Source organism: Onychostoma macrolepis, chromosome 02 (assembly GCF_012432095.1).
Source record: "Onychostoma macrolepis isolate SWU-2019 chromosome 02, ASM1243209v1, whole genome shotgun sequence".
NCBI lineage: Eukaryota > Metazoa > Chordata > Actinopteri > Cypriniformes > Cyprinidae > Onychostoma > Onychostoma macrolepis.
In genome coordinates, this window is record NC_081156.1 from 33045396 (window position 1) to 33062312 (window position 16917).

At 39.1% G+C, this 16917-nt stretch overlaps 1 protein-coding gene across 3 annotated transcripts in view; it reads right to left on the reverse strand.

The window, feature by feature from the left end:
- Nucleotides 1–16917, reverse strand: part of LOC131532297 (potassium/sodium hyperpolarization-activated cyclic nucleotide-gated channel 2-like) — a 72348-nt gene that overhangs the window by 33312 nt on the left and 22119 nt on the right. For all 3 annotated transcript variants that reach the window (XR_009268866.1, XM_058763834.1, XM_058763821.1), the window contains exon 5: nt 4983–5201. Coding sequence is in view for 2 of the 3 variants with exons in the window: in XM_058763834.1 (XP_058619817.1) it covers nt 4983–5201 (219 nt within the window). In the remaining variant the exon portion in view is untranslated. The remainder of the gene's footprint in view (nt 1–4982; nt 5202–16917) is intronic.

A 16917-nucleotide genomic window follows, 5' to 3' on the forward strand; every position in this document is an offset into this window, starting at 1 on the left:
AGGTCTATTCCCAACCCCCCTATTTCTCTCTGTCTGTCTTTCTTTCTATTTCCCTCCCTCCCTCGCTCCCATCAGTTCATTACAGCACTTTCAAGGACAGAATCACAGTGTGCCACACACACACACACACACACACACACACACCCCTACGTCAAATTCACGAGGACACTGGCAGGACACTAATCTGCTGCCTCATCAATTTTTGCTCGTCCCAAGAGACACTGTAACATTGCGTGCACACACACGCGCATAAGTCGTATACGCAACGAGTGTCCTTCCTCCACTTGATGATATACACTCGCCTTAAATTACTGGCTAAAATAGGCGGGAGACAATCCCTCTCTTTCAAAGCGACCAATCAGAGCACTCCGTTGCCTCCACCAATCTTTCTGCATGGTAACAGAGCTGCTAAATGATTGGCCGAGCAGGAACGCTGAAGCCGCGCCAAGTCTAATCTACTGTTACAAACACGCCGCACAGAAATATGACAGCCACAACCAAGTCAGCAGTGCGGTAGGTAGTACATTAGCTGACGCTGTAGCTGCGGTCTCATCGGCTAATAGAGCCTGCAGTGAAAACAAACACACAGTCAGAATAGCAAACGCGTATATGTCGCATTAGCAGTCATTATCCAATCAACGCAACAGCATCTGAAGAGCTGCTGAGTCAACACTACAGCAACAAACAAACCGTGACAGCTGCACAAACATTAGCTGTGCAGGCAGATGGAACAATTGCGACTTTAATGAGTTTTAATGGATGAAGGAGTAGCATTATGAGGTGAAGCAATGGGTTCCTCGATAATGAGAGTTTCAAGACTGAGTTAGGGTTAGGGTTAGGGTTACCCTAACCTAACCCTAAGACTAATAAACTCTAAGGAACTAACATTATGTCTGCACTGGAAAGTATCAAGTGTCAGACAGTGTTGTTCTTGTTAACTAAAACTGTTACAAATCATTTATAGTCGAAAAAGTTTAGTTATTTTAGTGATAGAATAAACGCATGACAAAATAAAACAAATATTAGATGAACAACTTAAACTTACAAAACCTGAAGAAATGTTGCCCTGGTAACTAACTGAAATAAAATAAGTTAAGTTTACTAAAATGACTAAAATAATAATAATAATAAATACATTAAAACTAAAAAGAAAATGAATATAGCACATACATATACACAGTATATAGCACAAACAAATACTAGTGAAAGTTATTAATTATATATATATATAATAATATTGTCAGGAACTGTGCTGGGAGGAACGATGGAGATGTGGAATAAACGAAACAGTCTTTAATTAATCCAAACAAGGGGTAACTCACACAGGAAACGGCTGGAGACACACGAACATGACGAAGTAGACCCGACAAACACTAACTAAACAGACTGGAAACACAGGTGCATGGAATTAATTAACCAAGGGAGAAACTGGGACACGGAGCACATGGGGAGGGAAAACACAACCAAAACAGTCCAGGGGCATGACATTACTCAAAGCGGGCAGACAGGGTCCAGGACGGTGATGAAAGAGGGAGGAGACAGGAGGGGATAGGAGCTGGTGGTGCTAGGTGGGACCCAGGCCACAGCCATAATGTCGACCCATGGTGGAGCCGACGGAGGGAGGAGCCATGGTGGAGGAAGGGCTGACGACTCCAGGGGGCCGACCAACGGCGGTGGAGCAGGTGACGGAGAGCCAATGAGCCAGGGTGACGGGGAGGATCTGGGGGACCAAGGCAAAGCAGATGGCTCCAGATGGCCGCGGTGGAGCCGGAGCGACAGAGGACTGAGGAGGAGCCGAAGGGATGAGAAGCCTGATGGAGCCGGAGGGCTGGAGGGACAAAGGGACGAGACGCAGCCAGAGGATTGGAGTCCCGAGGCGCAGGATGGTCGTCGACAGACCAAGGTGGAGCCGGAGGGACGAGGGAGCCCTGGCGGAGCCAGTGGACAAATGGGCCATGGCGGCGAGGAGGGAACTAGGAGCCATGGTGGAGCCGATGGGTCAATGGGCCGAGGCAGAGTCTGGAGCTTAGGGGATGGAGGCGGAGTCAAGGGATACTCCGACCATGGCATCGCTGGAGGATGGCAGTCCCACGGAGCTCGCACCGTATAGATGGTGGGCTGAGGGCGAGCAGAGGGGCTGCTAGACGACAGCGGAGGAGGAGGCAGGAGCAGGTGGGAGGGCGGGAATTTGTGAGCCTCCGGGCTTTCAGGTCTGAACTCAGGAATGGGAGCCTTCTCTGAGCTTAACTCTGGAACGGAAGCCCTCTATGGGCTTAACTCTAGAACGGGACAGGAGCCCTCTCTGGGCTTAACTCTGGAACAGCAGCCCTCTCTGGGCTTAACTCTGGAACGGGAACCCTCTCTTCTTCGGTGTGGCACAGTCGCCACGCCATACTCAGCTCACCCTCAGCCGCGGTGCTGGGGGCGGAGCTCCTCTCTGCGCTCAGACAGTCCGCAGCTTTCTCCCTTGTGGCGGGCGTTGTAGCAGGCTCTCGCACCTGGTCTGACAATCCCTGAGGCTCTGGCTCCATGGCGATTCTCAGCTCTGTCGCCCTCCTTGGCGATGGCTCGTCGGTCGTAACGGACTCTGGCTCACCGTCAGCAGTGGGCTCGTGCTCGCGCTCCGCGCAGCAGGGAGATGGTGGGCTGGGCACTGGGTCTGGCTGTGTTCCGGATCAGGGATAAACTCTGTCCAGACATGGGATAATTGCTTTCCTCCAGTGTCTGGGAGGTCGACGGGGCGGTAGTAGTTTGCACCGATCCAGAACAGTGAGTTCAGTGCCGCATCGTCAAACGCCATTGAAACGGCAAGCTGGCTGAACTCAATCGCATACTCCAAAAGGGAGAGGTCTTTGTGGGCTAGGCTGGTGAACTTGATGGCGAGGGAATCCATGGAACAACGGAAACAAAAAATACTGGGTGAAAAACGGAAAAAAACGGAGGGAGAAACATAATAAAACTGTTTTGGTTCGGTCTTCTGTCAGGAACTGTGCTGGGAAGAACGATGGAGGCGTAGAATAAACTAAGCAGTCTTTAATATAATCCAAACAAGGGGTAACTCACACAGGAAACGGCTGGAGACACACAAACATGATGAAGTAGACCCGACAAACACTAACTGAACGGACTGGGGCTTATAAACACAGGACAATCAGGGAAACATGAGTGCATGGAATGAATTAATTAACCAAGGGAGAAACCAGGACTCGGAGCACATGGGGAGGGAAAACGCAACCAAAACAGTTCAGGGGCGTGACAAATATTGAACGAAATCTACAATTTTGTATTTTTTTCACCGAACTCTTGCAATGCACTGCATTCAGGGATTGCATAAGAGTTTATTTCAGTGTTATTTAAGTATTGACAAATTATTACAGTTTTTATCAATATTTTGAATCAGTTTTTCATTTCAGTTATTGTTTATTTTATGTCAAGTAATAAAACATTTTTAATGGTTTTAATTTTAGTTTTAATTTTCATTTTAGTTTTATTCAATTATAATTTCTGAAAATATGTTTACTGTTTTTATTTATACTCTTTTTATTCGATATTAACTTATTAGTATACATATATAGACATAAATTATGGTTTTAGTTTTAGTTAACGGAAAGTAATTCACATACTCTCTGTCCTAAATAGTACACAAAATTAAATTAATGCAATCGTATATGTCAAAGCTGACTGGATAGTGCACTATTTATGGTGCATTTGAGTTTGCATTCATGCAAATTTTAGTCTAGCATTACTCACAACCCCCCTGTGATATGGAAGCAAATGCATTTTTGATAGTTTTCTGATGACTTTGGAAAAAGCAAGGATCACAAGGCCAAAGCTAATACAGCATTTTTTTGACTGTATGAACCTAAAAGTTTAATAATAATGAACATAGACAGAGGCTGACTCTTTTACGCAAAACAAACGCAAATAGTATGTGACAAAAAAGTCTGTGGCATCAACATGCAATTTTATGACACTAGTGTCCCAATTCTGCCACACTGTCTTACTACAGACTCAAAAGCATGCAGATTTCCATTAAAAGCAAAGTACACAAAATACAAAGCAGAAGTATGCAAATTACAATGCTGTCTACATTAGGATGATCTAAAAAAGCTAAATATATGATTCCATTGATGTCATTTTGACAAACAGTTTTGGAGATTTCTGCTGTACTTGTATAACGGTTACCTGTGGAAGCTTGTTTCCATGACAGAATTAAAAAAAATATAAAAAATTGCAAATTTGATCTCACAATTCTGACAACTGCGAGTTAACATCACACAACTCTTTCTCTGAATTGTGAATTTATAGCTCGCAATTGACAGTTATAAAGTCATTATAAAATATAGTCAGAATTGCAAAAAAAACCTATAAACTCACAATTGTGAGAAACATCTTGCATACTTTTCTTCTCAGCGTGTTCATATTTCGCAGTTTCAACTTATAAACTCACAATTGTGCATTTATATTGCAATTCTGAAAAAAGTTCAGAAGAAAGAAAAAATGTCAGAGTTGCACGAAAAACTATATACTCACAATTGCAAGAAATAAAGTCGCAATTCTGAGAAAAAAGTCATAATTGTGATGTAAAGTCAAAATAGCAATTTTAAGAAAGAAAATCTGAATTGTGAGAAGAAAACTATATCACAGTTCTGGAGAAAAAAAAAGAAAGTTAGAATTGCAAACCTATAAAACCTATAACCCGTTACCTTTTTTATTTTTTTTATCCTGTGGCAGGAACAAGCTTTCACAGTTACCCACATAAAAATAGCTGCCCATAGATGCTTCCAAAATGGCAACCAAATGAACTTTGATATAACCTATTGATTCATTAAGTGAGTGAATTATCTGACTTGACTTTTGAGTTCGATTCAGAGCAAATTCAAACAGATTCAACAGAACAATTCATTTGGGAATTGAACCTCACTAAATCAGCTTATATCTACAAACGTGACTGATTCCACATGCATGCACAGTTGCTTTACCTTCTCCTGGTACTGGCGTCGTGAGGAGTCCAGTGACTGGATGAGAGCTGTGGCATGTCCAATGAAGACGGCGTAGCAGGTGGCACCGACGATCATGCTGAGCATCGTCAGCCAGATATCAGAGAGACTTTCCGGAGCTTGACGACCGTAACCTATGCACAACATGTGACTCATGGCTTTAAACACGGCAAACGAGTACAGCTCACTCCACGTGTCGTTCTGCAAAGAGAGAAAGACAAACACATAAGCAGCAAGAACATAAACAGCATGTAATTGCCATTCACAACACCTACTGTGAATCTAAAAGCAGCATACCAGTAAAAAGCAGAGGTCTATGACTTTTGCACTATAATTTTCCATACACTTTCATTTTATGAAAAAAGCATCAAGAATTTGGAAGTTTGTAACGACATAAGGCTGAACATATGATGACAGAAATGTCATGCATGGCTTCAAACAATATTATTTACAATGTTTTACCGCTTTGATTTTCACATTTGATGGATGTAGACCAATAGATTATTCTGAACAAACTAAAAATATTCTGGAATCGGTGCAAAAACAGCTTCACATTTGAACCTGGCAAGGGAATAAATTAACAGTAAAGCATTGAAGATATGTAATAAATCTTTCAAACTGTAGAATGCTACAGTGTTGTCACATGACTGAACTATGTTGCATGTTTAATTAAGTGAGTGGCATCCATTATTCATCTAGGAAATCAATTTAGTAATTTTACATTTTGAATACAATTTTGTATGCAAATGTCGTAACAGACAGTCTAGTCACATCACATAATGGGTCAAGAAAGATATGATGAAATTCCAAGTAGAAAAAGAAAATAATAAAGAAATAAAGTATATTATTTGGTGTATTATCAAAAAAAATAAAAAAAATAAAATCATGGTTACATAACACCCGACGTACTTGTTACATCGTAAGAAGAATGGCATCTACGCTAATATTAGTCTGTTGCTTTCTTATTCCGAGGTCACCGTAGCCAACCGATCCAGTCCGTATCCAGATCTGATGGTGGATCAGCACCTAGAGATGACCTCTACAGCCCTGAACGTCAGCGGAGACCAGGACACGTAGATGAGCCCCAGAGACTGATCCCCAGTGAAGACCTCGTCGGCCATCGTGACAAGACCACGGGAACCAGATGAGTCCTCTGCACAATCTGACTTTGCTGCAGTTGGAATTGAACTGCTGGTTTGTCTGGTCAGAGGAGAACTGGTTTTTCTCCATTCTGTCACCGATGGAGTTTTGGTTCCTTGCCGCTGTCGCCTCTGGCTTGCTCAGTTGGGGACACTTCATTTCCAGCGATATCGTCGACTTGATTGCACAGATACTATTTAAACTGAACTGAGCTGGATGATGAATTCAATAATGAAATGCCTTAAACTGAAAATTGAGTGCTTAATCTGGCCATTTTACATTATTGATACACTATTTTCCTATTTTGATATTGTAAAGTTGCTTTGACACAATCTGTATTGTTAAAAGCGCTATATAAATAAAGGTGACTTGACTTGACTTGACATAATATACACTGAGGAAATACTATAGAAACAATGTTCACTCAAAATTACAAAGAAACAGCAAGACACTGAATTAAATTGGAAACTTTGAAGTAGAAAAACTAAACCAGTATTTCCTTTTAAAACTTCAATAATCTTTGTTTTCTTTAAAACTTTGAAAAATCTCTCTCTTTTTTTTTTTTCTTTTTTTTTTTTACAGTGTATAAATCAATTTGGGTCCAATTTCCAGTGAAATTACTACATTGTGATGTCTAATTTTATTAGATTTGGCAGTCTCATTACATAATGAGTACAGAAATATATTAGTTAAAGTTTTGTACTGTTATTTTTTACTGCCAGGTTGAAATATGAGTGATGTGATATTTATTGTTACCACAATATAAAATAACCCATACTATGATAATAAGATTATGGTATCGCTTTAAAACTGCTTTTATTTTCAAAATATACTGGAAAAAATATTTCCCAAGTAATTGCAAAGAAACAGCAAGTAACACATTGAATTAAACATAACATTTTGAAGTAGAAAGACTGAAATAGCATTTTCTTTTCTTTTCTTTTTTTTTATGTACAACGTCAATGTACATCCCACAATCTTTTTATTGATATGGTATATGTTTTCATATTCTGTAAGCAATTCATATTACAACCGACTGAGTCGTTTTCTGAACTCTAATAAATAAAGCATTTAGCTGCAGAATGGCCAGCCGTCAGACGTCTCGGGATGACAGAGATCAGTGTGTGGCGAGGGTCTGCCAGCAGTCTCAAACAAGAAGCCATTAAATGTGCCCTTTTTAAAAATGCGTCTGCTGCCTGACTTGTGCTGACATCCGGCTAATTCCCAAGGCAAGATTAATTACGGTTGCTGTCCTCTGCCCAAATGCTCAAACTCCTGAACTGAGGAGAGAAAAAAACTGGATCTTTTTCATCCCATCATGACCCATTAAAGGAATAGTTCACCCAAAAATGAAGATTTGCTGAAAATTTACTCACCCTCAGGCCATCCCAGATGTAGATGAGTTTGTTTCTTAATCATAAGAGATTTGGAGAAATGTAGGATTTCATCACTTGCTCACCAATGGATCCTCTGCAGTGAATGGGTGCCGTCAGAATGAGAGTCCAAACAGCTGATTAAAAACATCAAAATAATCCACAAGTAATCCAACCCACTCCAGTCCATCAATTACCATCTTCAAATCCATCAAGACAATTTTAACTTTAAACTGTTGCTCGCTAAAGCACAAGTCCTCTATTTGTAATATCGCTTTCTGCAGTGAAAAAGTAATCTCTGAATCAGGAGAGAAATATGCACAGATCAAACAACATTTACAAGCCAAAACAGTTCTAAACAAATATGTGGGTGAATTTTTATGTGAGAGGAAAACAGAGGATGGACTTTTTCACTGGAGGAAGCATTGTTATGGATTATGGACTCGTATTTTGGCCAACACAATGGTTTAAATTTAAAACGCCTTAAGGATTTGCTTTTTACAATCACACAGCTTTTAGCTTCACACTCTTAAAAATAAAGGTGCTTCACGATGCCACAGAAGAACCTTTTTGTCTAAATGGTTCCATAAAGGACCTTTAACATCTGTTTCACAAAGGGTTCTTTGTGGTGAAAGAAGGTTCTTCAGATTATAAAAAGGTAAGGAAGAGATGGTTCTTTAAAGAACCTTTGACTGAATGGTTCTTTGTGAAACCAAAAATGGTTCTTCTATGGCATCGCTTGAAGAACCTTTTGAAGCACCTTTATTTTTAAGAGTGCACAAGAGATAGTGATGAACTGGAGGGGTGTGGATTACTAAAGGATTATTGTGATGTTTTTATCAGCTGTTTGGACTCTCATTCTGACGGCACCCATTCACTGCAGAGGATCAGTTGGTGAGCAAATGATGCAATGCTACATTTCTCCAAATCTATTCTGATGAAGAAACTAACTCATCTACATTTTGGATGGCCTGAGGGCGAGTAAATGTTCAGCAAATGTTCATTTCTGGGTACACAGCATGCACAATTTGCTGTATGCAGTGCACTTGGCCTTTCGTGGCTCTTTATCTGATCTGGCTGCCAATGTTAGGATGTTTTACTCAGAATTGGACTGAAAGTGCAAAAATAACTATTGATTTCCCGGATGATAACTGGACACCACTCTTAACTTCTTTTTTCAAAATCCTAAACTTTCTCTTGATTTCCAAGTGTAGATAAAAAAAGGTCTGATTTTTCAATGTAGCCTCAGATTTTTGGACCCCACAATATGCAGTATGGAGTAAACAGTATTCCACTGCAAATATAGCCTGCATACTTTTCTCCTCCCTTTTCTCCCATGTGGCATGCAAAGTTAAAGAGAAGAAGAAAAGGACTGAGAAATGAAAAAAATGGGAAATGAGGAAAGTGTTAAAGTCAGAGGGAACAGGTCACTGTAGGAACACTGGAGTGAACAGGCCTGAATTATACATGAGCCGAGAGCACTTTGCCTTGAAAACAGAAGAAGTAGAGTGTCCATGCTGGAGCTCTGGACACACACACACACACACACACACACACACACACACTAAGACACATTGTGTTTGCAGATATAGTGAATAGAATGGATAGAGAAGGACACATTCTACAGCAGCCTATAAAATCAGTACATACTCTCCTAAACCTGCATATACTGTATATTGAGTATCCTGGGGTGGCAATACCAGCATACTGCATACTGTGCATTATCTACTGGTTGGTTTAGTAATATACGAATGTGAAACAATTTGTAATAATAAATCTTTCAAGCAATAGAATGCTATGCTGTTGTCACATGACCGCACTATTTTGCATGTTTAATTAAGTGAGTGGTGTCCATTTTTCATTTGGGAAAACAGTGTAATTTAGCATTTTTATACAATTTTGTAAGCAAAAGTCATAACATTTGGCAGATCACAAAATATATTGCTAATGCTATATAAGATTACTCATACTGTGATATGAGATATTGGTCACCCACCCTACAGCAAAAATAGTACATTCACAAGCATGTGCATTCATGCATCTGGCAGATTCTTTTATTCAAAATGACTGATATAGCATTTAAGGGTATTTATTATATATTTACTTATTTACTGCCAGTCACATGAGTAGTATGGTCATATTCTATTCTGAACATACTAATATCTTTTGCAAGGACTTCCCATCTGTAACTAGACTAACCCGAACCCGAAATACACCTTTTATAAAATTTAATATTTCAAAATACAAACAAACAAATGAAAGTAAATAATGCAATAAGGAAATCGAATACTATAGAAAAATCTGAAATTAGGTAGCCACAAAGACAGCACACATCTGAGCATGCACACACAAACACACACACACAATTTACTTCTCCAGCCTGGTGTATGGACTCCTTTTTTGGGCTTATTCCAATAACTTTCGATATCTTGAAGTATGAAAGTGAGAAAAAGTATGTAACAAAAAGGAAGAGAAAATAGGAGCGAATGAGCCTCAGGGGAACTGAGACACTTTCTTGATCACTCTCTCATTCATGCCCTGGTCCGCAGTGATAGGGCAAGAGGCATTATGGGAAGACATTCATTAGCCATACAGACACGCGTGCCCTGCGGCCGATAAGCTCAGACTCCCGGATTCTGCCTGTAATAGTGCAGTCGGGCCGCCAGCCTGTTCTGACTCTATTTACAATAGCTTATCTAAACGTACAGCAGTCCTCGCATCCTCTGCTGCCAGGACACGCTCTGCTGCCCAGGCCCCAGACTCCAGATGCTGTGTAATATATGTTTTTAATCTCAGCCAAGACAATCCAGCATCTCTTCAGTGAGCCATTCATCTCCGCGTCTGACCGAGTCAGTGCGGTTTTTCATCAATGCGGCAGTCAGGCGGAAAAGCTTCCTGGGGTAATGATACTATACGTGTGTCTGCTCTTCAGGAAGAAGACATTCAGATGCCGAGTACATTACAGAGCAAAGCAGGATTACATTTCTGATTACTTCTGTATGACACAAAGAGCTTATTTGTCCCATGTTGACCTTTGACCTGTTGAGCAACACAGCAGTATATGAGAATGATATATTTTTGTGAGCCAAAATTTGAAAATGGTTCCAATGGGTCTTTCTAATGGATTTTTTCTTACTTAAATAATAAAGGCAGTCTGATCACATAATTAGTCAAGAAAGAGATGTTAAAAATCATGGTCGATGTCACGAGTCATTAAGTCACCATTAAGATTTAAAGCTTAATGGTGTTGATGTTGAAGTCATGTGACCGTAGTGTATTCCATTTAGAGTCTTATGCTGCCTTCACGCGCTATCGGAAATGTCCAATTTCCCACTTATGATGTCGTGATTACGAGCTTGTCGTATTCAAGTGCTTTAATGTCGGAAAGAATAAAATGTTGCATCCCATTGGTTGACAATCATATAAACATTCACCACGCTATACATGCAGTTCGCTGACAATTCTGGAATTTCGGTCAAATGCTTATTTCACTGCTTATAAAACATACAATATGCTTCGCATGATCGTTCATATCTAGCCTATAAAGACACTACTTTAGCGACAAGACAAAGGGATGTAGTTGTTGTGAGAACAGCATTGTTGTCCCCTCCACCATGTTTTTTAAGTTTATGACCCGTCCAACTCGGAAACTCGGGTATCAAAATTATTTCAGAATTTCCCAGTAGTAAATACGTTCACGTCCAATTTCCGATTAGGAAACTCATATTTACGATAATTCTGATAGTATGTGAAGGCAGCATTAATTATGCCGGTTGTATTTAGGCTTCAAAATTCATGAAAGTTGTGAAGAAGATTATCATGAAGAACAAAACATGTAAGAATCCTATTGTTTTTTTGTTTTTGTTTTTTGAGGAACCAGGGTGATGCTGACTACAAAAATATGTCATCACCACAAGACTTTATTGTTTAGTGGATAATGTTACTGTTCAGTGCTGGCTCTTTCATTGCAATATTACTGTATTTACTGAGATGTTTCATTGAGGTATTAACTGTTTCTCAGTTGTTTCTTCAAAAATTCCTGACGATAAATAAAAATCAAGCGTAGCGTTAGTTCTGGCAGGTCACGACAGTCAAGCTCGCATCAGCTGACTCTCAGATGATCCACACCTACCTTTATGGATGTGACGCCTATCACACCATCCATATATAAGGTCCTTCAGTACTATCACCAGCTTATACCATACAATAGCTAATTACCCTCCTCCATCCCCATCTCCTCCTCTCGTCAGTCAGGATTCGGCCTTCTGATTCTCTGTTGAATCAGACTAATTTCTAAAATGTTACATTAAATTATTGAACTTTTATGAAATCTGCAATACATTTATGTCGATTCTGTTCTGTTTACCCTGGGGGGTTATTGCTGCTCTCCCTGCTCTTATCCATGCTAGGCGTTCTTGCCCAGAACAGAACCATACCGCCAATCCAAACTGTATGCTAATTGTCAGTCATCTTTGACGATAGTGGTCCTGACAGAAATAGACACGAATGAGTTAAGAGTTGCGGTTTCACTTTTTTTTTTTGATGGTCACTTCTGTTGACTTTAAGTAAAGTTGCACCTACAATTAGCGTGTTAGTACAGTATTAGTAGACTGGTAGGGTTAGGGTTTGAATAAGTTGACATGTACGTGCAAAGTCACTTATAGTCAGTAGAATGTCTTTCGGGAGACCATTAAAATAAAGAGTTAGCAGACATTAAGAAGACAGTCTACTAATCCTCTAATGAGAGTTAGTTGACATGTAGGTTCAGCGTTACTTATTGTCAACAGAATGTTCAAAAGGGACCATCAAAATAAAGTGTTACCAGAGAGTATGTCTTGCAGAAATGTAAAATGAATGTGGAAAGCAGCTTGGATCATTAGAAGAGAATTGTTTAGAGTTCATAGTAAGATTTTTGACTTTTGAAAGAGACATAACAAGGCAGCTTTTTTCACAGTGTGAGACATTGTTGAGATCTTTTCTGAAACATGAGACATGTGATATTGCATTTAAGATTTCAGAATAAATGTATATTTAATACAGGATTTTTTTTTTAAAGTTCTTACTTCTTATATAAAGTGGCTGAATGGGAAGGGATCAAAATAAGATTAGAAAATTTGAAAAGAAGATAAAGTCATCAAAGTCTTACAATTGAAGACGAATTGATGTGAATGGTGAAGCAATTTTATTTATTTATTTTTACCTGCATTGATAAATTGTTTACAGTATGAGCAGGCAAACTAAACAGGACCAATTTTGAATTTCATGTTCACTAAACAAATTGTGTAGCTACTATATTATGGCATTAAAAATAACACATTTTGGAGTAAGGAGCAGTCAGCCTTGATTAAAACGGATTCTGGGAAGCAGCCCATAATGTGAGCGCTCAGAAACTCCTCCAGGTCCATGTTAGCAGCATATTTTTCCCAAGAGGACTGAAGGCATGTATGGCGAGAGAACTGAGAGCATCTTTGTGTCTCTGGAGGGTTTTTCTCAGAGGGAGAGAAATAACATACTGTGCTTAATCCACTTACACATGTCTAAACACACACACACACAGAGTACATAAACTCTAGTCACATGGCTGAGACTTAAGCCTATATACAGTACACTGCAGTTGAAAAGTTTGGGGTCAGTAAGAATTGAATGCGTTAAATTGATCGAAAGTGACAGTAAAGTATTTATAACGTTACAAAAGATTTATTTTTCAAATAAATGCTGTTCTTTTCAACTTTGTATTTAGAGAGTTTAAAAATTTATAATAATCAGAAATGTTTCTTGAGCAGCAAATCAACATAGAATGATTTCTGAAGGATCATGTGACACTGAAGACTGGTGTAATGATACTGAAAATTCAGCGTTGCATCACAGGAATAAATTAAATTTCACTAGATATTCACATAGAAAACAGTTACTTTAAATTCTAATAATATTTCACAATATTACTATTTTTATTGTATTTTTTATTAAATGTACAGGGATCTTACCAACCCCAAACTAAAATAGCTTTATTGACTTACATGAATAGTAGGCTATAATGTAGAGGTCTGCGCGGGACTGCTTTTTTAGTCCCACTCCCGCGATATGTTCACCCACTGTCCGCTTAGAATAATTTTCTTCCCGACCTGACTGTTCCTGCTAAATTTAGCCTTGATCTCATTTCCAGAATCTCACATTTAATTTTCCGCTACTAAAAGACAGAGAGATAGGCTAACACATAAAAGTGTAGTCTGCACAAAATTGTAGGCTACTTGTTATTTTATTCGTCTTGTCGAGTCTTGAATTTATTGACAGCAAAATGTTAAACGCATTTTGTGTCTTAAGACACCAAATTTTGTGTGTTGCTGCCAATACAGTAGGAAAAAAAGTGTCGCAGAGAAAAAAAAAAAGTAGGTGTACAAAAATTGCCTATTAGCTATTTTATTCGTCTTGTCAAAATACTAAATTCGTTTAAAGGGGTCATCGGATGCAAAATTCACTTTACAAGTTGTTTGAACATAAATGTGTGTTGGAAGTGTGTGTACACATCCATCCTATAATGATAAAAATCCACCCAGTGGTTTTTTTAAATCCCTATTTTAAAATCCCCTTTCTCAAATCAGGCTGTTCTGAGAGTCCTGTCAGAATGACGTAGTTCTTACCTTAGACCCGCCCTGAGTGAGCTGAGAGAGCTGAGAGAGCTATCCGCCATTGTGGCGACTCCGGTGCAGGAGAGGACAAGATGTCTCCGATTAAGCGATTGAGGTGTTTTGTTGTTGGATGTAATAATGAATATAGCAGTCGTCATTTACTCCCGACATCTGAGCTGCTGAAGACGCAGTGGATTACGTTTGTTTTTGAAGGGAATGCGCCCCCTGATGTACCTAAATGCGTCTGTATTCGCGGGAATTATTCGTGATCCAGTTTCACCTACAGAAGAAGTGAGTACAAGGGTTTTTAATGAATCTTTGCAAATAGCCTTTCCTAATAATGTGCTACTTAGCAAGTTTCACGATGAATGCGTAAAGTAAACAGTCCCTCAGAGAGCGGCTCGGAAGAAAGGGGCGGAGTCAGCAGAGCTCATTAACATTTAAAGGAAAATACAACAAAACGGCTTGCTCTGACAAGAGCTGTTTTTGACAGGTTTAAAAGGGTGTTGTTTTACATGACCATTGAGAAATTAACCAAACTATGATACAGACTTTTCATTAAGACCCCAAAGAATCATATCAAATTGTGGAAAACGGGCATCCGATGACCCCTTTAACATTTTGCTGTTAACACAGTAGGAAAAGTGTCGCAGAGAAGAATAAATAAATTAATATGACATCTGTCATTTAAAATTATAGGCTAAGCAAAATATTTAAAAAACCGAGTTGAATGTTATTCAAGGACAGCGCATCCACACTTTGCTCCATCCTTATGCTGCTCTGTCACTCATCGACAGCCTGCCTGTTCTGTCTGAGGGCTGTATATTCACCTCACGCTCTGAGGACCGTTATGCACATGCTGCGCGCACAGACCCTTGAAATGAAACGCGTGACGCAGAAAGCACTGGTTCATGCGTGCAGTGCGTGCATAACAGTCCTGAGTGCAGGCTGTACCGGTGGTCAACAAGAATAAAGCGCAGATATGCTGCTCTGAAAGGACGTCGGGAACAGGATATTGTTAGATCTCCCGCTCCCGTTCAAATTACACCAGAGTTACCGACCGCTACCGCGTTTTATTCGGGAATTTAATCCCGCGCCGCAAGAAATCTGGTTGGGTCCCGTGGTTCCTGCGGGAGAGCCGCGAGATTGCAGACCGTAGAGGTATAATGTTGTATTATAGTATAGTAGTATATAGTAAATGAAGCTACATTTATATTTTTCTTCAATTAATTCAGCAAACAAGTATTATGTTTTAGCATAAATAAATAAATAAGAAAGGTTATGACACACACACACACACACGAGCACACACTATTACATGTTTTGAGAGTGTATCCCTGAATATTCTTTATGTACATGTTTAAACCCTCCAGCTATGTGTCTACTGATGTTAATGTATCTTAAGCTTCCTGCTATCCTAATAGATTTATGTTAGCACTGAGCACGCACACACACACACACACACACTCACACAGCAGTGCATCAACATTTGTTTACAGATGATTCACTGCATGTGAAGCTCAGATGCCTTGCCATGCTTTGATTTATCACCAATATCATAAACCTCACTGAGAAGAAGCATGGATGATAATTCACATAAGAACAATAATTCAAGGGTTTTTCCATACAGTGATCTCATTCCCTGCTGTAACTGCAAAACCTTGCATCTTACTACCTTATAAACTGTATTTAGGGTTTTAGGAACCGTTCAAATGCTGATCTATCGATCATAATCTGTGCTGTAAACACAGCTGTCGGCGACTGCCAAAAATACGTTCATGCCATCACACATTTTTGTAAGTTTCTGTGTTGATCCGGCATGTGCGGTTCCAGTAAGATCAATGACGTCCTTTAGGATGCGTTTACTGAAGATAGATGGCCTGTTTCTGCATGCGCACACTAATAATATGAGATGTCAAGCACTCAGTGTAGAAGCTCTCCAGAGGCCGAAGCCTGCATCTATGCCAGCTCCTTCTTCCCCTTTTATTTGCTTCCTGTGTTCTCATCGTCTTCAGTGGCACATTCCTTTTTCATGATGGATTCAGATAGGACTGTCACAATTATTCAGTTTTGGCTGGCATTTAATGTAGCACAAATAACTATGGTTCATGCATGTCTTTTTTGCTCTTATCTACTACAGTGTAAGCTTAATTCACATAGACCACGAGTATTTTATTCACACTGAACCTTTTCACTAAATATTACATAGAATGACATGAATAAATATATTTTTAATTCATAAAGGTCATTTAATGAAATGGTGGTTTTTAATGTAATTTTTATTCTATTCTATTAGAAAAAAATAAGTGTTAATAAATTGCATTATGTCATTTCTAATCAATTTTCAAATATGCGAAAGTCATGTGTCACATGATTCTTCAGAAATCATTTTAATATGCTTATTCGCTGCTCAGGATACATTTCTTATTATTATCAATGTTGAAAGCAGTTGTGCTGCTTCAGATTTTTTTGTGGAAACCATTTTTTTCATTAAACTTTGATGAATAGAAAGTTCAAAAGAAAAGCATATATTAGAAATAGAATCTTTTGTAACCTTGTAAATGTCTTTAATGTCATTTTTGATCATTTTAATGCATCACTTCCTACATGTATTCATTTCTTTAAAAAAATAATAATAATAAAATAAAATAAAATCTTACCAACCCCAAACTTTTAAAGTAATGTAGACTTATACAAGCAACACAAATGGCACCTGTTTCAAAGAATGACCAATAAAAATACTCTTATTTGTAGGTCAGGATGTTATTAAATTGAAGT